This window comes from Leucoraja erinacea, chromosome 5 (assembly GCF_028641065.1).
Source record: "Leucoraja erinacea ecotype New England chromosome 5, Leri_hhj_1, whole genome shotgun sequence".
In the NCBI taxonomy this organism is placed as follows: domain Eukaryota; kingdom Metazoa; phylum Chordata; class Chondrichthyes; order Rajiformes; family Rajidae; genus Leucoraja; species Leucoraja erinaceus.
In genome coordinates this window covers 89,476,549-89,504,547 of record NC_073381.1, presented here as the reverse complement: position 1 = coordinate 89,504,547, position 27,999 = coordinate 89,476,549, and the positions used below count along the sequence as shown (strand labels likewise).

At 41.8% G+C, this 27,999-nt stretch overlaps 1 protein-coding gene across 4 annotated transcripts in view; it reads right to left on the bottom strand.

Annotated features, from left to right (window-relative positions):
- Positions 1-226: 226 nt before the first annotated feature.
- Positions 227-27,999, bottom strand: part of agpat5 (1-acylglycerol-3-phosphate O-acyltransferase 5 (lysophosphatidic acid acyltransferase, epsilon)) — a 170,485-nt gene continuing 142,712 nt past the window's right edge. For 3 of the 4 annotated variants that reach the window (XM_055636181.1, XM_055636180.1, XM_055636182.1), the window contains 3 exons: positions 7,507-7,630; positions 1,827-2,096; positions 227-996 (listed from right to left, as the gene is read on the bottom strand). In XM_055636181.1, coding sequence (XP_055492156.1) covers positions 1,871-2,096; positions 7,507-7,630 — 350 coding nt within the window. In that variant the 3' untranslated portion in view covers positions 227-996; positions 1,827-1,870. Of the gene's footprint in view, positions 997-1,826; positions 2,097-7,496; positions 7,631-27,999 lie in introns of those variants that run through there. The other variant, XM_055636184.1, reaches the window with a different exon arrangement.

Below are 27,999 nucleotides of genomic sequence, written 5' to 3'. Positions count from 1 at the left end.
TGCTTTCTGTAAATACAGTAATCGGCACATCAAGGCATCACAGTTAAGAGTTGACAATCACTAGGCAATACAATGAGGAAACATCAGAGGAACAAGAGCGGAAGACTCTTCAGCATTTATCCACACTCGGGTCAATGTCGTGTTACCCACTTGATTTGCCAGTGCTACAGAGATGGCCTCAGATGATGGTATTCAAGGAGATGAATACACCAAGGACAACAAATGGTTTCAGTCCAACAACGTGACCGTTTATGTACATTTAGTACATACACATACAACCTGAAATGCCACAGTAATCATGTATCTTTAAAATTCATTGGTTTACAGAACTAAGTAGTAACTGAAATTAAGCATTTCATCCATCTTTCACCATCACACCTAAAAATAATTTGTTTTTTTCCCCTCCACAAGTAACCCATGCTCCAAAGTGATTATATCGTCGTGGAAATGCTCTTGATAGAACAATTTAAAGATAAAATATTGAGGGAGTGTAAATGACCATGAATCAGATCTAGCTCCTTTATCATTTCAAAGCACCAGTGGTTGTAATGACACCCTTAAATTAGAACAAAATGCAATGAAACACAAACAATTAAAGACCCTTTCCTTAATGTACAGTGTTAAATAGAAGACTTGATGCAAACAAATACAATAAGTCAGCAAGTTTTGTCCCTCGACACAATACACCTGTAGCTACTTGTAACATCAAATCAAGCACCTTCCCCATCATGTTCCAATCGCACACCATACAAATCCTCCAAACAAATGACATTTTCTTCTTCAAAATGCACAGAAAGACATCAGGGCTCTACAATTACATTGAGCAGGTAAATTATTACCACTATATTACAGCCATACTAAACAGGTGGATTACTGTAATATGTTCATCTCGGTCATTAAGGCAAATGTTTTTCATTAGAATATAAAATTTCTTCAAGAGCAATTTAGAAATTCCAGTTTAAAGGTAACTTCCAAAAAATGCTATACAAGCAATTACAGGTGCACAACCTTTTATCCGGTGTTCCAGAAACCGAAAAGCTCCGAAAACCGGCCACTTTTTCCAGATGTCGTCTGCGCACCAAAGCTCGCGTTTGGAAAACGACCCACGGTATACTGTAGCGGCTGCCTCCTCCCTGGAACCGGGAGACGCTTAAACATCTTCTTCACCTGGTCGGAGAGCAATTTAGAAATTCCAGTTTAAAACTCTACCCCTGGTAACTTCCAAAAAATGCTATACAACCCGGTACGGCATCCCGCAATGGTATACCAGCGCTGCGGCGGCCGACTCCCGACGTTCCGGAGCTTGCCGTACGGCCGTTCGGTCCGCGCTGGATGGATTGCAGCGCCCGCTCCAGGGGTAGAGTTTGCCGGGGTCGGAGCTACAACCAGCGCCGCCCGCAGCCGGACGGAGCCCCCAGCTCCGCGGAGGTTGGGGAGCGCCGACTAGGTAACTATAGATATGTGTAAAGTTTCAGGGGGGTGAAGGGGTAAACTACCCTACCTGGTCGGAGAGGCGTTCAGATTATTCTATATAATTCAAACTTCGAGGGTTGGCCGCGCAGTTTTAAGGACTAATGTTGCACCCAGCGCTGCAATGCCGCCGACTCCCGACATTCCGGAGCTGGGACGTCCGGCCGCGGTCCGCGCTGGATAACCAGCCGATTAAAGTCCCGTCCCTCCAAACTAACTAACTAGCCACCCGGAGGAGGCAGCAGCTCCAGACTTTTCAAGCCGCCCGCGCTACCTACCTAATCTACGCTAAAAATCTTCCATTCTGAAATCCGAAAATGTCCGAAATCTTTCGGATAAGAGGTTGTGCACCTGTATGTTCAGATTATTCTATATAATTCAAACTTCGAGGGTTGGAGTTTTAAGGACTAATGTTCACCCATAACCAGCCGATTAAAGTCCCGTAAAGCCAAGTCTTCATATAAATCTTCCTTCCAGTTTCTGTCGCGAGCATGGGAACTGTCAGACAACAAAGAAAGAGCAGGGATGGTAGAGTCCTCATAAGGCTCAACTGTGAGTGGCGTCCTTCTCCGGGAAATTTGTGTCGCTTCTGTTCATCATCTGCCTCGTAGAAATCTGTAAGCAATCTGTCAGAGAGGGGGGAGGTCAAATAGGACAACAATGGAAGCTCCAGGTCAAGTGAGAGAGACCAGGAACATGCCCCAACATGCACATATCTTATCTTGAAACTTGCAGTTGTAAGCATGAATTATCATGGTTATCATATGATGAGCGTTTGACGGCATCAGGCCTGTACTCGCTGGAGTTTAGAAGGATGAGGGGAAAACCTAATTGAAACTTACCGAACAGTGAAAGGCCTGGGTTGAGTGAATGTGAAGAGGATGTTTCCACAAGTGGGAGTCTAGGACAAGAGGACATAGCCTCAGAATAAAAGGAAATACCTTTGGAATGGAGATGAGGAGGAAATTCTTCAGTCAGAGGGTGGTGAATCTGTGGAATTCTTTGCCACAGATGGAAGTGAAGGCCAAGTCAATGGATATTTATAAGGCATAGATTGACAGATTCTTGAATAGTAAGAGTGTCAGGGATAATGGGGCGAAATCAGGAGAATGGGGTTGAGAGGAAAAGATAGATCAGCCATGATTGAATGGTGCAATAGACTTGATGGGATGAATGGCCTAATTCTGCTACTCGAACTTATGAATTCACAGTTGTCTCTGATAAAAAAAAAGAGGGAATTAAATGCACAGTGCTCGCTAACAGGTTCAGAAAATGTCACATGGTAACATGCCTACTCAATCAGCATTACAAATTCTTGAGATTTCTAAAGTCTGGAGCAAGGACTGTCCTGGGATCGCCATTAGGCCTGAGGGCAACATGTACTTATTAAAGACTTTGGATCAAGGATACCATTCCGGTTTAGATGGCTCTCACTTTTTTCCTGACTTTGGCGTTGCTCAACTTCCAGTTTAACATTTTCTTCAAGGTTAGATCGCATTGCAAACCCATGTAATACAAGGATCACTTTCTTATTCTGGTGCACTGGAGTAGATCCTGCTTGCTCTATGGTTCTGCTCTTGATTATTTCAGTGGCAGTTCTATGCGTTAGGTAGTTACACTTTGTCCCAGTCCAGAGAATCTGACAATGTTCTGCACCGTCAGAGAACCCATCAATGGACAAGATATTAAACCACTGACCTTTCACGTCAACATTAAAGATCCCACGGTGCAACTTTGTAGATGGCCAGTTATCTTAATGCCCTGAGAAATATATGCCTATCGCATGACAGAGCAGCACAGTGGCACAGCAGCACAGTTGAAGAGTTGCTGCCTTATGGCGCCTGAGACCCGGGTTGGATCCAGATTACGGGTGCTGTCTGTGGCGTTGGCACATTCTTCCCGTGACCCTGTGGGTTTTCTCAGGGTGCTCCGGTTTCCTCTCACATTCCAAAGACATGCAGGTTTGTAGGTTAATTGGCTTCTGTAAATTGTCCCTCGTGTGTGTAGGATAGAACTAGTGTACGGGTGATCGCTGGTCGGCGCGGCGTTGGTGCGCTGAAGGGCCCGTTTCCACGCCGTATCTCTAAACTAAACTAATAAAGGCAGCAATGATGGATAACAATGGTGGCACTAGAGACTGCAGATGCTGGAATCTGGAGCAAACAGCAAACCGCCGGAAGAACTCAGTATCCATAGAGGCAGTGGGAAGTGTTGTGACCTGATATCAGGATCGCTTTAACAACAGTGAGCTGCAGCAGCGCTTGATGTTTTTTGTTCAACATGCGCACAGGAAAACCGTAAAATATACATGCATATTCTTAATAATTTCAAAAGAAATAAGCAATGATGTCATATGATCAAGAGTATTGACAGTGCACACCATTCTGACCATGATCTTCATCCTTTGTTCTTTAATGCTTCCTTGGGTCAGTGTAATTTTCTGCACTCACATTAAAGCATAAATTAAATGGAGACTGCAGAAACTGACCAGGTGCCGAATTCTTAAGTGCAAAATAAAACAAAAAATTTCTGTACGGAGTACTTGGCTATCTTTAATCAAAGTTTACTGGTCTCTATCTTGCATTGAACATTATTCCCTTTATCCTGTATCTGCACACTGTGGACAGCTTGATAGCAATCAGGAATAGTCTTTCCGCTGACTGGATGCAAGCAACAAAAAATGTTTTTCACTGTACCTCGGTGCACGTGATAATAAGCTATACCACAGTTGGTATAGTGACCCTACATCAACAATAGTATGGTTCCTGAAGGTGCTTGTGCTGATGATCTAAATGCCCCGCAATGTCAAGTATTTTAATACAATGTCTTCTCCCCTCTCCCATCAGGCAAGAGGCATAGAAGTGCGAAAACCAACACCTCCAGATTCAGAGACAGTTTCTTTTCATCTGTTATCAGGCAACTGGACTATCCTAGCAACAACTAGAGAGCAGTCCTGAGCTACTATCTACCTCACTGGTGACCCTCGGACTATCTTTGATCGGACTTCACCTTGCACTAAATTTCCCTTTATCATGTATTTTTACACTGTGAATGGTTCGACTGAAATTGTGTATTATCTTTTCGCTGACTGGTTAGCATGCAACAAAAGCTTTACCTCGGTACACGTGATAATAAACTAAACTATTGAAGCTTGTTCTGAAGTTTCATGACATTAGGCTGTGATAGCACATTTGGGGTGGGTGTGAGGAGGAAGGGGGATGAAGTAGTAAAAAGTGGCACTTTTAGGAGAATTTGCAAACTGCGACAGTTTCACAATTCACAGCGTCCACAAGAAAACCTCACGCTGTCCTGAGCATGAAAAACATTTCCAGTAGTATCTGAGACAATCATTTTGGGTTCACAGAAACAAGCTTGTCAGTCTATGCTATAGTATTGTCCTTTTCTACCCCCAACTTACCCATAAGCCCATAAGCATTTAATAAGTTGCTCCAGGTTACAATATATAGAACTTAAGGTGTATGTAAATAGAGCAGCTCAAATACATGCATTTTAATAAGAATCATAGTTTTGAGCACATTAGTCAGAGAGTAAATAGTACAACAATGGGCTCAGCAACTGATGGTCATTTAACTCTGGATCATCTAATATAGAGGGCACAGAATAAATGTTTTGGTAGACTAAAAAAACAAAAAGCTGATGCCACAATTATTTTAACACAGAGATGATTTTCCCATTTGTTGGCACCTGACTAAGAATGGCTATTGGGACAGATACATGGATATCAAGGGCTTAGACGGCTATGGGCCAAATGGAACTAGTCCAATATGCCAACGGTCAGTGTGGATAAGTTCACAAGTTCAAGGAACAAAATTAGGCCATTCGGCCCATCAAGTCTATTCCGCCATTCAATCATGGCTGATCTATCTTTCTCTCTCAGCCCCATTCTCCTGCCATCTCCCCATAATCTCTGACACCCTTACTAATCAAGAATCTATCAATCTCTGCCTTAAAATATTCATTGATTTGGCCTCCACAGCTGTTTGTGGCAATGAATTCCACAGATTTACCACCCTCTGACTAAAGAGATTTTTTTTCTCATCTCCTTTCTAAAGGCACGTCCCTTTATTCTGAGGGTATGGCCTCTGGTCCTAGACTCTCCCACTAGTGGAAACATCCTCTCCACTTCCAATCTATACAGGCCTTTCACTATTCCGTAAGTTTCAATGAGGTCCACCCCCTCATCATTCTAAACTCCAGCGAGTACAGGCCCAGTGCCTTCAAATGCTCATCATAAGTTCATGTAGGCTGAAGGCCTGTTTCTGTGCTGACTATGGTTGGTTGTTCAGGGTTCCATTTTAATTTGAAGGTAGACATAAAATGCTTGAGTAACTCAGCAGACAGGCAGCATCTCTGGAGAGAAGGAATGGGTGACGTTTCGGGTCGAGACCCTTCTTCTCAAATGATGCTGCCTAGCCCGCTGAGTTACTCCCGCATTCTGTGTCTATTTAAACCAGCATCTGCAGTTCTTCCCTTCCTTTTTAATTTTCTCCTTTGCAAAGGGTCAGGTGAGTGTGGACACAAAGAGAAAACTGTTTTTCATCTGTACCCTGTAGCACAGAGATACGCAGGTAGAACCGTTACTTCAGGTTCAGTGACCTGGGTTCAATCGTGATCTCCGGCACTGTGCGAAGTTTGCACGTTCCCTCCGTGGGTTCCCTCCCAGTGCTTCAGTTTCTTTCCATATCTCAAAATAGGGATCTGGTGGAAGTTGATGGGAATGATTGGAAATAAAATGGGTTAGGGTGGGATTACTGTAAATGCTTGATAGTCGTCACAGACCAGGTGGGCTGAAGGGCCCGTTTCCCTCTAAGATACTAGCAGCACACAGTTAAGGCAGCTGAGGTGTTCAAGTTCAAGTTTTTAGTATGTCAAAATATATGTTTCAGTGTGGGGCGTGGAGGGCGGAGAATAGGGGGAAACCGTTTTTCAGTCACTTACCTCGACGGAGATGCGACTTTTCTCTTTGTCGCATCTTCGCCCCCTCATGGCCGAACAACTGGTTTGGTGCGCCTTTCTCAGAGACCGGCCTAGAGCTTCAGTAACAGGCACGGCGGACTTACCATCGCGGAGCGGGGCGATCCTTTGCTGGGGATCACCAGAAGAAGTGCTTTGACAGTTGGCCTGCGGACTATAACATCGTGAATCCGCGGTCTGCGGAGCATCTAGCCGCGGGTGCGGCGTGGACTTTCCATTGTAGAGCAGGGCAATCCCTTGCCAGGGATCGCCAGAAGAAGTGCTCCGACCGCCGGCCTGCTGCCCATAACATCGTGACGCCGCGGTCTCCGGTAAGAAAGTGGCCAATTCAGGAACTCCAAGCAGCGGAATGCATGTTCCGATCCGTCCTGACATCGGAGTTTCGATCATCCCGACGAGAGGGTTTGTATGTAGGGCTGTCTGGAGCGGCGACCACGGAGGGTTCATGGCCCCCACCACAGTGAACAAAGGGGGAAGATTGACTGAAAGTTATTGCCTTCCATCACAGTGAAGAATGTTGATTCTACTGTGGTGGATGTTTATGTTAAATTCTATTGTGTATTGTGCTCTTTTTGATTGTATGGCAACTCATTTCACTGTACCTTAATTGGTGCATGTGACACATAAATGTGAATTTGAATTCTTAAAAAGTAACTGGGATTATATGCTGTGAAAAATCTTTAAAATTGCATGAACTGCTCATTTAGTTTAGTTTAGACATACAATGTGAACACAGGCCCTTTGGCCCATCAATCGTCCATACACTAGTCCTATGCTACCCCATCCCACACTCGGGACAATTTACAGAAGTCAATTAACCTACAAACCTGCATGTGTTTGGAACCTGGAGAAAAATCACTCGGTCACGGGGAGAACGTACAAACTCTGGGCAGACTGCAGTCGTAGTCAGGATTGAACCCGGGTCTCTGACGCTGTGAGGCAGCAACTCTACAGTTGTGCCACCCTTTAAGTCTCAAGCAGCACCTGCAATCATTATTTATTATAAGAGTACCATATTTCAAAAAAAATACCATTACTGACTTGTCTTTAATTTCAAAACGTTCATGTAACCATCTCTTCATGAAAATAGTTTCCTCTGGAATTTCTTTCACATTTACACGATCAAAGTAAATGTGTATCTTTGGGCACTCTCTGCACAAAAATTCTGCAAATCAAACAAAAAAACTTTAGATTAAAAACAATGAAAAGTTGTGAACTATTGTCAATGCAACATTATTGACTATTTCTAACTGAAAGATTTGATTCTATGTACATTTCCAATAAATAAGATATGCAAGAGTTTAAAATGCATGTGCACTATTTTCATATTGGCAGATTTATTGTAAATTACAGCAAAAACAAGAAAATTTAATTGTGCCTCATGATGTAGTCATTTAAAAATGCCTATGAAAATGAGATCCAGAAACAGGAGAGACAGACAGCCCGCTCTCCTGCAGTTTAAAGTAAAATCACCTCAAAAAGAGCAGAATCACAATAATAGCTGAAGAGGTCTTAACTACTATATAGAAACAAAGAACCAGATGCTGGTATGTACAAAAGATAGACACAAAGTGCCAGAGTAACCCAGGGGTCAGGCAGTACCTCCGGAGAAAAAAGATGGGTGATGTTTTAAGTCGGGGCACTTTTGAGTCCCGCCAAAAATATCACCCTTCTTTTCACTCCAGAGATGCTGCCTGATCCGCTGAGTTACTCCAGCACTTTGTGTCTATCTTAGGTCTGAACTATTGTCTAGTCTAAGAAAGCACAAACCAATTGATTTAAAATCATCATATGCTGAAAATGACTGTGCCCAATATACAAACTATTCACAAGTAAAGCTTATGGTACACGAGGTTTACTTAGCACACAAGCAGACATAATTACAACAAAATGTATGGTAAGTACCATTTGTTATGTGTGACTGAATGGAGCACTCATTCCTCATGTAAACAGCATGTTTTCCTGAGGCTTTACATTATGTAGGAGGGTGAACCTCAGAAACTGTCTTACCACCCCCTGATGGTCTAGCTGTTCGTTTTCTCATAACCTGTGCGGACCAACTAGTTGGAATTTTTGCGGATATCTTCAACCTCCATTACTGAGGTCTGTGGTTCCTGCCTGGTTTAAAAGGACATCAACAATACTGGTGCCTAAGAGGGGGGTGGCACAGTGATAGAGTTGCTGTTGGATAATGTCCAAGACCTGGGTTTTATCCTGACTACAGGTGCTGTCAAAGCGGAATGTGTACGTTCGTCCTGTGACCGCGTGGGTTTTCTGTGGGAGCTCTGGTTTCCCCCCACACTACAAAGTCGTGTAGGTTTGTAGGTTAATTGGCTTCGGTAAACTTTTAAATTGTCCCGAGTATGTAGGATACTGTTAGTGTACAGCACTGGCTGGTGCGGACTTGGTGGGCCGAAGGGCATGTTTCCACGCTCCACCTCCAAAGTAAACGTATTAAAGTAAAGAGTAAGGTGACATGCCTCAATGATTACCGACCAACTAACAACCATGGCAATTAAGCGTTTTGAGCGGTTGGTTATGGTGCATATCAACTCCTATCTCAGCAAGAACCTGGACCCACTACAATCTTCTTACCACCACAATAGATCAACGGGCGATGCAATCTCACTGGCTCTCCACTCTGCACTGGAGATTGGTGCACCATCGAGGCTAACCCTGACCTTCCAATCCATGATGACTTGAACAATCTGCCCAACATGCGCCTGAAGTCACGCAAACCCTTCTGGTCTTCTGTTAAATCCCTGGAAGACTTTGACTCCAAGACTGAGTGGGGCAGAGCCTGGAAAGATGCCAACAACAGAGAGGTCATCACAGACCCCACAGTGAAACCACCGGGTTTTGACCTGAAACGCAAGCAATGGCTAACTCTGAACAGAATCCGCACCCTCCATGCACGAACAGCCCATCACCTGCATAAGTGGGGGATGACAGACAGCCCTGCTTTTGACTGCAGATATCCAGATCAGACCACACATCATGAAAGACTGCTCACTGAGGCTTTTCCCCAGGGCATCAAAGCCATCCACCCAGTAACTGATGCTGTCCTGGCCTGGATGTCCACCCTTGATCTACAACTTTAGGCTATGCACGCCATACGCAAGAAGACGATTGGACCACCTACAATAAAAATGTCATGCTTTTGTTCATAGGCTACAGCTTCAACACCATCATCTTCTCCAAATTTATTATCATGCTCAGGGAACTTGGTCTCTGCGCATCCCTTTGCAACTGGATTCTCGACTTCCTCATTAACAGAACACAATTGGGATGAATTGGCCACAGGGGGCAGGTGAAGTTCTGAAGGCGAGAAAAGGCCAGAACCAATCTGCGCTTGCTTTCAGCTCTTCACCTCCGCCCCCCACCACCTAATTTCAGTCTGAAGGTCCTGACTCAAAACGCCATCCATCCCTTTTCTCCAGACCTACCTGACCCGCTGGGTTACTCCATCTTTGGTATAAACCAGCATCTGCAGTTCTTTGTTTCTACAACAGCTTCCTCCTCTCTGTTGTCAGGCTTCTGAACAGTCCTAAGTTAGGGTATTATGCGATTCACTACCCCATTGAGAACATTGTCCAAGGAACTGATGTGCTTTAATGCTGATAACTATATTCTGCACTGTGTTTCTTCCCCTTTGCTCTATCTATTGTACTTGAGTTTGAACGGATTGTATCTATGTATGGTATACAGTGCCCTCCATGATGTTTGGGACAACGACCCATCATTTAATTATTTGCCTCTGTACTCCACAATTTGTGATTTGTAATAGAAAAAAAATCATATGTGGTTCAAGTGCATATTGCCAGATTTTAATAAATGTCATTGTTATACATTTTGGTTTCACCATGTAGAAATTACAACTGCATTTATGCATAGCCCCCCCATTTCAGGGCACCATAATGTTTGGGACAAGGCAATGTCATGTAAATGAAAGTAGTCATGTTTAGAATTTTGTTGCATATCCTTTGCATGCAATGACTGCTTGAAATCTGCGATTTATGGACATCACTAGTTGCTGGGTGTCTTCTCTGGTGATGCTCTGCCAGGCATGTATTGCAGTCATCTTTAGCTTATGCTTGTTTGGGGGCTAGTCCCCTTCAGTTTTCTCTTCAGCATATAAAAGTCATGCTCAATTGGGTTCAGATCGGGCGATTGACTTGGCCACTCAAGAATTGACCATTTTCTAGCTTTGAAAAACTCCTTTGTTGCTTTAGCAGTATGTTTGGGATCATTGTCTTGCTGTGGAATGAACTGCCGGCCAATGAGTTTTGAGGCATTTGTTTGAACTTGAGCAGATAGGATGTGTCTATACACTTCAGAATTCATTATGCTTCTACCATCAGCAGTTGTATCATCAATGAAGATAAGTGAGCCAGTACCTTCAGCAGACATACTGCCCAGGCCATAACACCCTCACCACCGTGTTTCACAGATGAGGTGGTATGCTTTGGATCTTGGGCATCTTCTCTCCTCCATACGTTGCTCTTGCCATCACTCTGGTGATATAAGTTAATCTTCATCTCATTTGTCCACAAGACCTTTTCCCAGAACTGAGGTTGATCTTTTAAGTACTTCTTGGCAAACTGTATCCCGGCCATCCTATTTTTGCGGCTAACCAGTGGTTTGCATCTTGCAGTGTAGCCTCTGTATTTCTGTTCATGAAGTCTTCTGCGGACAGTGGTCATTGACAAATCCACACCTGACTCCTGAGAGTGTTTCTGATCTGCCGGACAGGTGTTTGTTGACTTTTCTTTATCATAGAGAGAATTCTTCTGTTATCATCTGTAGTGGTCTTCCTTGGCCTGCCAGTCCCTTTGCAATTAGTAAGCTCACCAGTGCTCTCTTTCTTCTTAATGACGTTCCAAACAGTTGATTTTGATAAGCCTAAGGTTTGGCTGATGTTTCCAACAGTTTTATTCTTATTTCTCAGTCTCACAATGGCTTCTTTGACTTTCATTGGCACAACTTTGGTCCTCATGTTAATAAACAGAAATAAAAGTTTCCAATGGTGATGGAAAGACTGGAGGAAAGACTAGGTGCTGAGAGCTCTCTTATACCAGCATTAAGGAAGCAAATGAACACACCTAAGCAATTACAAAGACCTGTGAAGCCATGTGTCACAAACATTATGGTGCCCTGAAATGGGGGGGGGGGGGGGACCATGTATAAACACAACTGTAATTTCTACATGGTGAAACCAAAATGTATAAAAAATGGCCTTTAATAAAATCTGACAATGTGCACTTTAACCACATGTGCCTTTTTCTATTACAAATCTCAAATTATGGAGTACAGAGGCAAATAAATAAAAGATGGGTCTTTGTCCCAAACATTATGGTGGGCACTGTATCTCATCTGTTTGGATAGCAAACTAAACACGTTTTTCACAGTGCTTTGATACCTAAACCAGACATTCTGGCCATAGTTTATGTTCTGGTGCCTTTTTGACTTCCTAGCTGCCAATTCATCGCCTCCTCTGATGTTTGTCTCCGAGCTTTTAATATCTTGGATTGTCTCTCCGAGCTTTTAATATCTTGGAGATCAATCTGAGCCTTTGGCATCATATTATCTCCACCACGAGTCCTTATTAATTTCACTTTGAAAATCGTGTTTCCACCGAGTTGCCTCATACCACCTGTCAAACTCCTGATGAAGTTCGTTAAGTTTATTTGCTTCTGCACTTATGGTGAGGGATAGGTACAATGAAAAAAAAAATCAACGGTGTCAATTCCTCCAAATCATTCACTCCAACCTTCTCCCCACCTCCTGCAATTCTACTCTTTCCCCTGACCAAGAGGTGTTACAAAACACTGCTGCACCTATCCTTACCTTCACACACACTGACCTGCACCAATGACTTAAAGGCTCAAATTCTTATCCTTATTTTCAGAACTGTTTCTCTTAACTCCAGCATTCTCCCAACTCTATTGTCTGAAGAAGGGTTTCGGCCCGAAATGTTACCTATTTCCTTCGCTCCATAGATGCTGCCGCACCCGCTGAGTTTCTCTAGCAATTTTGTCTACCTACGTTCCCTGGAACGCAGGAGGGTGAGGGGTAATCTTAGAGGTGTATAAAATCATGAGAGGAATAGATCCGGTGGGCGCAGAGTCTCTTACCCAGAGTGGGAGAAATTGGGAACCAGAGGACATTAGTTTAAGGTGTGAGGGGAAATATTTTATAGGTATCCGAGGGGTAACCTTTTCATACAACAGATCGTGGGTATATGGAACGAGCTGCCGGAGGAGGTAGTTGAGGCAGGGACTATCGCAACGTTTAAGAATCGATTAGACAGGTATATGGATTAAAACGCAATTCCTTGATTAAGCTTTCCCTCATCTATCAAAACATCTCTTCTATTAACGTTAACATTTGTCCGATTTCATTCCAATTCTTCAGGAACAATGAAGTTATGGTTCTACATCTGGATTAGACCAAAGCTAGTGTTTTGGCAGAAAACACTAAATCTGGATACCCAAGCTATAAAGAATACAAGCACATGAATGAACACGATTACTTGAAGTACAGCCCAAATTAATGGCAGCTCCCCCTGCTTTACATCGTGGAGTTGAGGCAGCTGGATTTTATGATAGAAGTCACAAGGGAATGCTGGAAGTCCCAAGGACTTCTCATTTCACATCATTTAAAATTACCCAAGGGGCTTTCTAAGTACAAGCCTATTGCAACTCAACTGAACCCACAGAGACTTGGATGGTTTACAATTAATGCCAACCTTATGTTTTAAAAGAATCCCCATTTCCTATAATCTTCTAAATTCCAAAACTAATGCATTTTTCAGAGTGGATAATTAAATGAGACACAGACATGTAAATGCATGGATCTATTTTTAAATGCTGCTAAACATAGATGTTATGCATTGAATCACAGCTAAAATCTCGCCTGGCGGCACACTGCAGGCCCAAGGAGAATTAAGGAGATTTGTATTTGACTGAATCAACGTCTTATCGACCAGCGAGACAGGCAGCATCTCTGGATAGAAGGAATAGGTGATGTTTCGGGTCGAGACCCTTTTTCAGACTGAGCGTCAGGGCAGAGGGAGTTACAGATAAGGAAGAGCAAAAGATCAAAGGACATGCAAAGGACAAGTTAGAGAAGTCGATATTCAAGCTGCCCTGGTAAAACATGAGTGCTGTTCCTCCAATTTGTGTTGGGTCTCACTCTGACAATGGAGGAGGCCCAGGATAGAAAGGCTCGTGTGGGAATGGGAGGGGGAGTTAAAGCATTTAGCAACCAAGAGATCAGGTAGGTTTAGGCAAACTGAGCGGAGGTGTTCAGCGAAACAAACTAACTTCAAGTAACCCTTGCTTTCCCACTCTCTTTCTCCATCCCTCCCCTTTCCCGGTTCTCAGACCAGTCTGACTGTCCCTCGGATTACATTGATTGAATCAAATTGAGAAAAGTCTACATTTAACCATGTTGATCTTCCTTACTGGCTGTGCTTTTCTCTTTGCAATTTAAGTCAATGGGATTTCTGTCTTCTTCTGGACAAGTCTCTGATGCAGCAGTCCTGGTTTCTGAGGTTACAAGTATCTGAGTCAGCACCGACACAGTATTGTTCAGTGCCCTGTTGTCACCTTCTCCTAGCTAACAATGATCTATTCTACATTTTCCTTGATCTGCATCTCCCTTTGATCTCTTACACTTCCTTATCTCTAACTCCCTCTCCCGACGCTCAGTCTGAAGAAGGGTCTTAACCCGAAATGTCACCCATTCCTTCTATCCAGAGAGGCTGCCAGTCTTACTGAGCTACTCCAGCATTTTGTATCTATCTTCAGCATAAACCAGCATCTGCAGTTCATTCCTACAACCTTTTCATCCATACATTGCAAAATCTATTCTGTGGCACAACTCGTTGAAAGGAATCCTTGTTCCCCCATTGCAATAATTATTAAAGATACGTGGCAATTGTTCAAACCAAAGTATCATTCATTCATTCATTCAACCTGGTTTCCTCGTCTGCTGAAACAAATACATCTCACTCAGTTATGAACATGAACTTTAAGGTCCATTAAAGTTTATTACACCAGGAAAACGACCAAATTAATCCCACCCCGCCTTTATCTCATAGAATCATGATGTCATACAGCACGGAAACAGGCCCTTCAGTCCAACTTGTCCATGGAGACCCAGATGCCCTTTATATGCTAGCCCACCACCACCCCCTGCCCCCGACCACGTTTGGCCCATATCCCTTTAAACGGTTCCTATCTATATACCTATCAAAATATCCAAATTATGTTATAGTACCTGCTTTAACTACCTCTTCTTTTTTTTTTTATATTTTATTTTATTAGAAGTAAGCACAGTCATATGGCACCAAAGTGCCTAATATATATTTTCATAATACATTTTATGTACAACTTCTTTTTTTTTTTTGTTACATTGAAAAAAGATGAGAATAAGAAAAAGAGGTTAGATAGTAAAGGATAGAAAAATGTGAAATATATAGTGTGTGAAGAAAGAAAACGAGTAAATGAAGAAAGTTGAGAGAGAAAATAGTGAAAAGAAAAGGAGATCATTATTTATAGTCTTGACCAACCCTCGTCCAGTCCTGAAACAGTTATTTTTTACAATTGTGTTACACCATATGATTCCAAAAAAACGACGAATGGAGACCAACTCGTTATGAATTGGTCTGATTTATCCATTAGTAGGAATCGCATTTCCTCAAGATGAGCATTGTCCAACATACTTTCAATCCACATTTTAAGCGTTGGTATTGATGTACCCTTCCAAAATTTAAGTATTAATTTTTTTGCTATTATTAAAGCAGAGGTAAGGAATAGATTTTGAGATGTGATCAATTTATTCCCATCTTCCATTACACCAAATATAATCATTTCAGTATTAGGTTCCATTCTTGTCTTGAATAATTTTGTAAGTATTTCAAAAATATAATTTAAAAATCTATAAAGTTTTATGCAGGAAACTGAGGAGTGTGTTATAGTTGCCTTTTGGGCTAGACATTTATCACAAGTGGAGGATATATTTGGATAAAATTTGTTCAATCTTGTTTTTGAATAATATAATCTATGTACAATTTTAAATTGAATTAGATTATGTCTTACATTAATTGAACATTTGTGAATATATATCTATTTTTCCCATTTAACCTTCGTAATTTTTATCATTAATTCCCGTTCCCACTCTTCTCTAAGTCCCTCTGTCGATGGTAGGTCTAAATTTAGAATACTATTATATAAATAGTATAGTAATTTTTGTCAGTCTTCTTCAATATTCATTGCTTCTTCCAATAAGTCAGGAGTCTTTTTGATATCCTTATATATTTTTTCACAAAGTCGCAAATCTGAAGATATTTAAAATATTGATTGTTTTTCAATTTAAATCATTGTAGTTGTTGGAATGATAGTAAGTTTCCTGTTTCGTACATATCCCTGATCCTTCTAATTCCGAGACTTTCCCATTGGTTATATGTCTTATCAATAAGAGATGGTTTAAATAAAGGGTTATTCGCAATTGGCATTAACAGTGATAGATTTCTTAATTTTAAAGATAATTTTATTTGTTTCCAAATTCTTATTGTACCATATATAATTGGGTTCTTCTTATATATTGTGTTATTCAGTTTTTTGGGGGAAAAGAGGATCGTTCCTATATTACAAGGATAACAATCCTCCTTCTCCATTTTTATCCATTCTGTCAGTTGTGTAGAACTATCCAACCAATAAATCATATTCTTAATGTGCACTGCCCAGTAATAATACATAAAATTCGGAAGTGAAAGTCCCCCGACCTCTTTTGGTTTACATAAGTGTTTTTTTGTGATTCTATGTGATCTATAGTCCCAAATATAATTTGTAATGTTAGAGTCTAATTTTTTAAAAAAAATATTTTGGTATATATACCGGTATAGACTGAAATAGGTATAGTAATTGTGGTAGGAAGATCATTTTTATTGCATTTATTCTACCTAATAATGATAAGGGAAGTGTTTTCCAAAATTTAATCTGTGTATTAAGTTTATTTAATAAAGGTATGAAATTAGCATTGAATAATGCTTTATATTTTCTAGTATGCTGAATACCCAAATATTTCAATTTTTCTGTTGCGATTTTAAAGGGGAACTTCAGTAAGTGTGTAGGTTCTTGAGGTTTTAATGTCATGATTTCGCTTTTGTTCCAGTTTATTCTATATCCAGAAAAAGACCCCAAATTCCATCTATTAAGTTTAATAAATTTGGTATGCACTTTGTAATATATAAAATATATCGTCTGCATATAATGAGATTTTATTCTTTGAGTCCCTGGTAATAGCCCTGAATATTCGGATGAATTCTTATACTTTCAGCCAGAGGTTCTATCATAAGGGCAAAATTGATAGTGCAAATCCCTGCCTATTACCCCTTGATAGTTTGAAATTTTTGAGATAACAATTAGTTAAAATTCTTGCCATCGGTTTATCATATAATAATTTTACCCATGTTATAAAATTCTCTCCCATGTTAAATTTTTGTAGTACTTTATATAAATATTGCCACTCTACCTGATCAAATGCTTTCTCTGCATCCAAAGAAATAATTGAATATCTATCTTCTTCCTCTACTTTATGCGAGTAACATTATATTAAACAGACCAAATTAATGAGTATCTTTTAGGTATAAATAGAATCAGGGTTTATCAGTTTACTAATAGCACTTAATCACTTGCTAAAATCTTTGCTAAAATTTTCTGATCTGTATTTCCAAAGTGATATAGCTCTGACCCGGATCTTCTAAATCTTTATCTTTTTTTGGAATAAGCGTAATATTGCTAGCCAGGTAGTTTGTTTTCTTTAAAAGCACCAAATAAGGGGCCCCCTGAAATTTTTTATAAAATTCCCGACCACCATTTTTCAGCCATATTTCACTTATTTCTTTTGTAATTTGAGCTCCTAGTTCCTCTTGTTCCAAAGGGTCCAGTATTGGAAGATTACAGTTATCTAGAAATGTTTTTATTTTACTATCTTCTATTTTAATTTTAGATGTATATAAGTTTTGGTAAAATTGGGCAAATCTATTATTAATATCTTTAGGTAATATTAGTAATTCGCCTTTCTCTGATTTAATTTTGGTTATAGTATTTTCCCTTTCTTGTTTTTTCAGTTAACTACCTCTTCTAGCAGCTTTTTTCCATATACTCCTCTTAAACCTTTCCCACTCACCTTAAACCTATGTCACCTGGTTCTGAAATCCCCCACACTGAGTAAAACTTATTCTGTTGATATTCACTTATATTCTTGAAAAGATCAAATACCAACAGAAAACGGAAGCAAGATATTTAGTAATTTTTGGGGCCAGATCAGGTGTAGCAATTTACCCACAGCATTGTTTTAAGATCAACGATAAGTACTGCACGAGAAGTAAACCACAGGACTATTGGCTTCGTATTATGCCAAGCAATGCCCTTGCACATTCACCCATCAAGGGTAATTAAATTCAGAGTATTTCATTATATTTATCTAACCAGACATATTATCTTGCTATAATTAAATTATTTGCCATTAATTCTGAAGTTGAGGATTTATGAGGAACTACTGTGCATTGGGAAATTCATTTATGTGAAATATGTCCATTTTCCATGTACTTTCCAAAGTCATTGTGATAACCGAGGCAGCTCTTGCCATTATTCTGTAATTTAAGCATTCTTGAAACTTGACATTGAATTAAAAAAGAATCAAAAACATTGAAACTATCATCCTCCATATGTTCTCAGGCCAAAGTTGGCAAAGGCAGAATATTATTAAATCGCTCAGTGTTTGGTTTCTTTATTCTGGACTAAGATATGTTTCCCCCGATATGCCACTTCATTTTTCCCAGGCTATGAAAATTAGGGAAATAAAACTGGCAACACTCAAAATGATCGGTTGTTGGAATGAAGCCAACACGAGAAAAAAAAATTGTCAAATGATATTTGCCAGGAAACTTTCAACTGGGTCAGCAAAACCATTTTGCAAACATCATGAGAGGAATAGATTGGGTGGAGGCATAGAGTATTTTGCCCAGAGTAGGGGAATCGAGGTCTAGAGGACAGAGGTTTAAGATGAGGGGGGGGGGGGGGGGGGGGGGGTAACTTTTTCCACACAGGTGGGTATATGGAATGAGCTGCCAGAGGAGGCTGTTGAGGCAGGTGCAATCACAATGTTTAAGAAACATTTGGACAGGTACATGGATTGGACTGGTTTGGAGGGATAAGGGCCAAAAATAGGCAAGCAGGACTAGTGTAGTGTAGATTTGGTATGTTGGTCAGTGTGGGCAAGTTGGGCCAAAGGGCCTGTTTCTACACTGTATAACCCTATCAGGCACCCCTACAATTGTTTAGTTTAGAGATACAGCACGGAAATAGGCCCTTCGACCCACTGAACCTGCACTGACCAGCAATCCCTGCACCCATACACTGGGGACAATTTACAATTATATCAAGCCAATTAACCTATCAACCTGTCCGTCTTTGAATTGTGGGAGGAAACCGGAGATCCCGGGGAAAACCTACGCAGATGACGGGGAGCACATACAAACACCGTGCCAACAGCACTTGTAGTCAGGATTGAATCACCATGCCACCCCTTGTTATTACGGGGAGGAGCATGCTTTGTGCATATTTGACAAAACTACATTATCTATCATATTGAGAATTTATCTCTGCTCAGCAACTGCCATATCACACAAATCAGATTTGTCTCCTTCCCAAAGTATTCTTTTCCCAATTTAAATTAAAAGTCTGACCCAAAATGCTTCCCACTTCACCGATGCTGAATATTCCCACCATTTGCTTTAACATATCTTTTACGTTGGACTTCAGACATTTAAAATATGCAAATTATTTTAATTTTTCAATTGGTCACTGTTGTTAACATTTCTGACAAGTCGCCAACCTTTTGTATTTGATCGATCCCATAATGAATCCTATTTAGTTGCCTACTCTTGAGGTAACATTTAAAAATATTTGCATGTCAGAGTACTGTACTATCTTTCAAAATGCCCAATTCATATGTCAAGAATATTTCATTGTCATATATACCGATAACAGAACAAATACGTTTTTACATTTGGAAGTAGCTTCCGTGATAAAAAAAATATTCTGAAAATGAAAACGGTTTCTATTATTAAAATCCAAACATATACTAGGATCAAATGGTCACTATCTTTAAACATCATCCAGAACAGAAACATGCCAGTCACTGCAAGCAGATAATATCACGTGCTGAAATTGGACCGAGCAAAAATTAGATTAAACATCTATATTTTCAACAAAATCACTATATCTGGTTAACAAGACTCGTCTTAAATTGTCCTGCCCCTCCTCTTTTCCACGTTCATTTACCCCGCCCCCCCCGCAATCAGTCTGAAGAAGGGTCCCAACACCGAAACATCAACTATTTATGTTCTCCAGAGATGCTGCCAGACCCACCGAGTAACTCCAGCATTCCGCGTCTTTCTTTGAAATAAACCAGCATCTGCCGCTCCTTAGATAGGCACAAAATGCTGGAGATACTCAGAGGGTCAGGCAGCGTCTCTGGAGAAAATGGACGTGATTTTTGGTCACGACTAGACTGATTCTGCAGTTAGTCCAATGTGTCTTTTGGAATCATTGACACAATGATTTACATCAAATATTCTGTTCACACGATAGGAAAGTGCTGTTGACTTGATCACCACTTGAGTGTAGAACTCAACACGGAACAACGCCTGAGCATCAAAGGTCACCTGGAACCCACTGCTGCCAATGTCCCAAAAGTGTACTCTTCAAAATGAACTGAACAAAAGAGAGACAATGATCTCCCAGCAGAGCGAGATGTCCGTCAGGGAATGTTGCCAATTGGCCTAATCCAGACTGCAGGAGTACGTGCTGAGGGATACACTGAAGCTTGGTGCAGTCAACGAGACGAAGAAAGAGGGGGGTCTTGAGGGAGAATGGGAAGGAGATAGTTTGTGCGTTAGTTATTTAAAAATGGAGAATCAACGTTCATACCGTTACAACTCTTTATCCTTTCAGGCTCACAACTGTCTTTTCATCTCTGGTTTTGTACTGTTCATATCTGGGTTTTGTTCTGTCCTGCCCCTCCTCTTTTCCAGCTTTATTTACCCCCCCCCCCCCTCACCCCGCAATCAGTCTGAAGAAGGGTCCCAATACCGAAACATCAACTATCCATATTCTCCAGAGATGCTGCCAGACCCGCTGAGTAACTCCAGCATTCCGCGTCTTTCTTTGGTATAAACCAGCATCTGCCGCTCCTTAGATAGGCACAAAATGCTGGAGAAACTCAGAGGGTCAGGCAGCATCTCTGGAGAAAATGGACAAGTGATGTTTAGGGTGGGGACTAGACTGATTCTGCAGTTCTTTGTTACTATGGATTCTGGGAATTTGACCCATTTTACCCAAGAATAAGAAAGCTTGATCGAGAAGGAGATAAGGAGCCGCGTCCTTGTTAACACAAGCACATTTTAGCCATTGCATCAACCTCAAACTACTGTGAAGAAATCATGAAATCGTATTCAACTTAAATCTTGACAATGAAGACAGAGGATTAGGTCCACAACTGAACACTGGTTAGAAGTTTTGTTTGTAATTGGTCTGTTATCAAAATGGATGTGACAACGACAAGTCAACAGCATCCAGTTAGAAAATGGTGTGTTATTTATTTGTACTTTCCAACAAGCTTCATCTTGCTATTTTTATGAATTTGTAGCCCTTTTTATCCAAACATTATGTAATGCTGCAAATCAATTACACCAATTTTCTTTTGAAGGCTAAATACAGTGCCGAATTATGTCAGTGTATGCACTCATGCCACAAAGTAGTGCCAGTCCTTTTTTCAATGCACTATAGAGACCAAGTATCACTTAACTTTACCTACGACAAATAAGACTTGGTCAACTGAAAGCTAAGAAAATGAATGGTTGAACCCCAGCCAGAAACTGCATAAACATCTTGCACCTTTTGCTGTAAAGTGGCAACAGCCGCTGGTTGAAGCTGTGTTTTATTGGCACCACTTAGTGACTGTTGTGTGAAAACAAATTAAACAATGAAATTAAACACAAGCAAGACATTCGGAGTCGCTCCATCTCAAAGCATGAAACATGGTTTCGTATTCAAGCAGGAGAAGACCTGTTGCTGCACAAGATAGACATTTGAAAGACTTCTCAACACACTGCTATTTCCACCTTGATAAGGGCGGCACGGTGGTGTAATGGTAGTTGCTGCCACACAGCGCCAGAGACCTGGGTTCGATCCTGACTACGGGAGCAGTCCGTACGGAACTTGTATGTTCTCCCTTTGACCACGTGGGTTTTCTCTGGGATGTTCCGGTTTCCTTCCACACTCCAAAGTTTGTAGGTCAACTGGCTTCGGTAAAATTGTAATTTGTCAATAAACAATAGGTGCAGGAGAAGCCCTTCGAGCCAGCACTGCCATTCACTGTGAACATGGCTGATCATCCACAATCAGTACCCCTTTCCTGTCTTCTCCCCATATCTCTCGTCTCCACTATCTTTAAGAGCTCTATTCTATCTACAGGTGCACAACCTTTTATCCGAAAGCCTTGGGACCAGACACTTTTCGTAATTCGGAATTTTTCGGCTTTCGGATTGGAAGATTTTTAGCGTAGATTTTAACGGCTGGCTCAGTGGTATCCGCAAGGTCGTGAGTTTGCGCCTCGATCCCGGCAGTTACTCGATCGCGAGTTTGAGTCTTCAATGTAGTTTTTTCTTGCAGAATAGGAGAGAATAGGGAGGGTTAGGCTGGGATCATTCTCTGCGAGATGATCTTAGTGCGGGAGACAAGTGTAGGAGAGGTGTACTGACTGTGTGGGCAGAACTTTGGAAGTGATTGCCCACCATTCTCAAAAGCCGCTGTGTCTCCCTGTCCCTCCAACTCCAGAGGAATCCGCTCCCCGATGGGCTGCTACGGCGACAAGTGGCAGTTCGCCCACAGCCCGAGCTGCGCCACCCCAAGAACAAGACGTACCTTGCACACCATCAGCTTCTGCCCCTACGGGGAGCATGTTCCTCTGGAGTTGGAGCGGGGCTGGGCTGGAGTTGCTGATCTGGGATCTCCGTGCTTGCAGTGCGCCTGGGGGTCGGTGTCCCGATGAGGGGGCGCAGCTCGGGCTGTGGGCGAAATGCCACTTGTCGCCGTAGCGGCCCATCGGGGAGCGGCTTCTGGTGGTCCTGACGTCTCTCAGCTCCTGTCCAGGGTGGTGGCCGGAGACGTCAGGACCAACAGGAACCCGCTCCCCGATGGGCCACTACAGCGACAAGTGGCAGTTCGCCCACAGCCCGAGCTGCGCCCCCTCATCCACAACCCGGGTTCCTCTGGAGTTGGAATGGGGCTGGGCTAGAGTTGCTGCTGGCTGTGGGTCTCTGGGATCGCCGAGCTTGCAGTGGGCCTGGGGGTCGGTGTCCCGTTGGTCCTGACGTCTCCGGTGACTGGCACTGACCTGCTGGCATCGCCGACCTGAAGACAGTGCAAAGCCCCCGTGCCGGTGCAATGGGCGGGGAGCTGGAGAGGGGAGGGAAGGGGTCACACACATGGCCCAGAAGCAGTGGGGTGTAGGTGGGGTGAAACTGAAGGGAGCGACAATCTGCTGTTGCCTGCCCGCCGAGTTAAAATGTTCCCACGCAAGACTCACGATACACTGTATACACTGTGTATCGTGAGTCTACCGTGGGAACTTTTTAACTCAGCGCACAGGCAGCAGCAGATTGTCAATTATTAACCCTCCCTTCTCTTTTATATGTAGACCCTCACCTTCTCTTTTATGAATGGGGATTTAGTTCCCCTTTCCTCGAGGACCGACCGGAGGTTCCGCTGTCACCTCTGCGCGCCGCCCTCGGTGAACGTCTTCAAGGACCTTTCTTCAAGGACCGAAAAAATGTCCGCTATTCGGAGCTTTTCGTTATTTGGATGTTCGGATAAAAGGTTGTGCACCTGTACCTCTCTCTTGAAAGCATCCAGAGAATTAGCGTCCACTGCCTTCTGAGGAAGAGAATTCTACAGATTCACAATTCTCTGGGTGAAAAAGCTTTTCCTCATCTCCGTTCTAAATGACCTACCCCTTATTCTTAAAACTGTGGCTCCTGGCTCTGGACTCCCCCAACATCAGGAACATGTTTCCTGCCTCCAGCCAGGGCTCTCACTTAAGTTTTTTTTCGCTGTTGCCAGCGTTTTAGGTTGCCAAATGACAGTTTAGGTGGTCATTTAAGACGGCTTGTATGACGCTTGCAATAATGTGCTCGGACGAAGTGCATAGTTACCAGTCAGAATTATGCTCAATGAAGCATTCACATATTATTTCTGCTTCAAATAAAGTCACAGACTAAACATATTCACCAATCAAGACATGATATAAACCACAACCAGGCCGAGTTCAGCGATCGTTTGCCTGCTTCTACTGCTGTTGGAGGTGAAGCGTTGTGTCGCGTCAGGGTCTTGGGATGTCGCAATTTGGCCGTCAGTTCCGCGACAGGCCGTTAGCGCACGAAGATTTCGTTCACTACAAAAATTTCGGAGCCCCGCGCGATGTCGCACACAACTACATACCCCTCCGCGCTTCTAAGTGGGACCGGCCCCGCGCGGCCACATGATGCCCATGCGCCTCAACGCGACCATGAGGTCGCGTAATTTGCATGCCAAGGACACGTAAGTGGGACAGGCCCTTCAATATTAAATCCCTGTTTTTGTATATCTGGAAATAAATGCCAGCATTGAGTTTGCATTCTTTACCACCTAATCATTACAATGCCAACAGGACGGCATGATTTTAGTGTGTATGGGACCCAACACCCATCTAAGAGAAAGCATCCCAGTTTAATGGTACTCAATCACCGACCTCAAACATTCATTCAGTACAGTATCATAGCAGTGCACCATCTACATTGCAATCACTCACACAGGTTACTCTGGCTGTACCACCAAGGACAAGGACAGCAGGGACATGGGAATGCCATTACCTGCACATCCCTTTCAAATTTGCAATCCACCCTGATCTAGAAAGATCACTGGCAATTTATTCTTGCTGGGTCTGAATCCTGGGATTCCCAACCCAATAGAACAGTTGGACCACCTTCACCACATGACTACAGTGGCACAACCTGATGGCTCGCTCCCAGTTTGAAGGCAGTGGTAATGGGCAATAAATTCTGGCTTGCTGATGATACCTCGATCCTGAATATTTGAAAAATGAAAAATAAAGGAAAGATGCAAAATGCTGGAGTAACTCAACAGGTCATACAGCATCCCTGAGGAACATGGATAGAAGGGTCCCGACCCGAAACATCACCTAACCATGTTCTCCAGGGATGTGGCCTGACCCACTGAGTTACTCCAGCATTTTGTATTTTTCGTTGGTAAATGTACATCTGCAGTTCCTTGGATATACACTGACCAACCAGTTCAATTTTTTGTACCACAACAGTGACCATGCCTACACACGCTTTAAAGTTGTTTTTCTTTCATTGCAAACTGTTCCAAACACACAAAAGCTTTGCATAATTGCTCCTCTTCCTAAAATATCTTAATTCCCCAAAGAACTCTGCCAGCTGGCTGAAGTTCAATCCTTGTCCTCACCTACGCAAATTAATTCTGCTGCCTATGCTCTAGCTCAATCAAGTAATAGAAGACAACGTAATTGTTAAGTAGTCTAGGGACAACTTTGCAATGTAAGTGCATGAAATCTCACTTAGGCATCATTATGTAATGAATGATAGATGAGGGTAGTATTCAACCAATTCCATTCAACTTGCATGGCCCCTATTACATTCCTCCACGGTCAAACCACTGCACAAAAGGAAGCACTGTGCCCCTAGGCAAGTTAATGTACACACTAGTGTTTTACCTCAAACAAATGTAGACTTTCTAAACCTCAACATTTGCCTATTAACAAATGTCATTTGTCACTCGAGGTCTGAATACTTCAAAGGATCTAGCCCCGCACAAGATTAATGCTATCCCTGACACACTTATTCATTTAAAGGCCATGGGTGTAAGCATCTTAAATTATGAGGCTGGGGCCTTAATACAGAAAGATTCCAAATAATTATTTGAGAAGATATTTATAACACTGGATAATTATACGGTACACGCAAGTTGGGCCTAAGGGCCTGTTTCCACGCTGCATGACTTGATGACTGCACTTGCCTGCGGCAAAGAGAAAAGCAGTAAATTTCAGATAGTGAAATATTTCCAGAGAAACACAAGGAATTCAATTTTAGTTCTAGCTCCAACTGATTATGTGAACAATATATAAAAATGGATATCAATAGACATAGACACAATGAGCTGGAGTATATCAGCAGCTGAGACGGCATCTCTGGAGAATATGGACAGCTGATGTTTCGGGTTCAGACCCGTCTTCAGATTACATCCAAGGTATCTCATACACCATCAACTACTTGCAATTCCTGGCAGTCCATTGCTTCACCTTTACCATGGATGTCGCTGCTCGACCATTAATTAAGCTTACATTTCATGACTATCAGGTAATTTATACTTTATTAGTCAATGGTCATTTTGCACACTTCATTAAATGGATGAACAGTAGGTTGAGAATACAACAAAGCCCTTTTGTACAACTCCAGCAAATATAAATGTCAAAGCTATAAAAGTAATTTTAATCGACAATTCATAAAGGTTGCGGTACTTGTGAGGCCACCATCAGTAGCAATGACAGAGCATGCTCAGGCACAACACACTTCAGTAACACATTTGGACATAATTAATTCCCACCAAGTCGAAACTAGCTTTGGAACTCATGACAACTGATTAAAATCAGTGAACCCAAGAGAAAATGTTTCTGCGGAGATGAGTGTAAGCGCAGTACATTCTTGGATATTCTGAGCTTCAACTTGTTAAGTGTATATTCAGCATCTAGATTGACAGCAAAACAGAATTACAAGCTGCAGAGTTTAAATACTGCGGTCAATAACAATAATAAATTGCATTGGAGTTAAGTGGATTACAAAATGCAAACTTTTGGTATGAATAGCAACATACAACTTAACAATGACTTTTGTAGGAGCACTTGGAATCGAGGCATAGATTTGTGATCTACATGTTCACAGTAAATGAATATTCAGAATATATCACTGCATGTATATAGTCATACATCTCATGCTAAGGCAATGGATAATATCACTATCCATGTTGACTGCTCTTTTTTCTCCCCTCTTTGTCATATTAAATTAAATTAAATCCATATTGAAAGTTTGAGGTTGGTGATTTAATTCTATTATGTTTTATTAAAAAGGTCTGTTTTGTTCCACCTTGGGTCACCTTTTCTGTCATCCAAGCATATTTTTGTTTAATTCCCCCCCCCCCCCATAAAAAAAACCGATTTCAGTAAGTTTCATCACCAACATAAATGAATAGGACAGGTTGGGAGGTACATGGACCAAACGCAGGCAGGTGGGGCTAATGTAGTTGGGACATGTTGGCAGGTGTGGGTAAGTTGGGCCGAAGGGCCAATTTTCATACTGTATCACTTTATGACTCTATAACTTGATTTGGACAGTTTTGTTTATTGCACTTGAAGTGTCCAATACAGTAAAAATCTTGAAAATTGCAATTATACGAAACCACACGCAAAGAACACCCAATATTCTCCTAGTATGAGATTTTTTTAAATATTGTCGAAACAAATGTTCGAGTTATTTCCTGTTGGACAAGAATTCCACTCTTTCTTTGCAATCAATTATTCTACAACTTTGAAGTCGTTGCACGCTAAAATTCTCCTCTGCATAAGAAATAACAGGATGTTTAGCAACTGTCCACAACAAAATTGTGTCTCTGATTCAGGAAGAATAAATAAATGCATTTAAAGTTTTTTTACATAAGCCATTAATTAAATAAAATACGTACACCTTTGAGGATATATTGCTCAAATCATAGTGATGTGCAACAAAGGAAATCTTGATAGATGTAATTAGTAATTATATGAATCATTATACTGCATTTTTCTTTCTCTTGCCGTCGTAAACATACTTCTAGCCAGTACACTCTGGTCCACGATGGTCCTTAAACACCCAAGTTTAAATATTTAAATTGTTTAGTTTAATGTAGAGATACAGCGTGGAAACAGACCCTTCGGCCCACCGAGTCTGAGACCCTCAGCGATCACACGGACAACAGCCCTATGCACTAAAGACAATTTACTGAAGCCAATTAACCTACAAACCTGTACATCTTTGGAGTGTGGGAGGAAACCGGCCCACGTGGAGAAAACCCACATGGTCCCCGAGAATGTACAAACTCTGTACCGATAGCACCCGTGGTCAGAATCGAACCCGGGTCTCTGGCATTGGAAGGCAGAATCTCTACCGCTGCACCACAGTGTTGCCCCTAAAAATGCATCTGTACAAAAATGCTATGACATTCAATAAAAACATCAATCAAAACATCAAGGTTGCTGGATTTAAGTTGTACAATTAATCTCAGTGTAATATGGCAAAATAAGTAGAAGGGCAGTTGTAACATCTCACTCCTGCATTCTGAATGGGCTGATGAA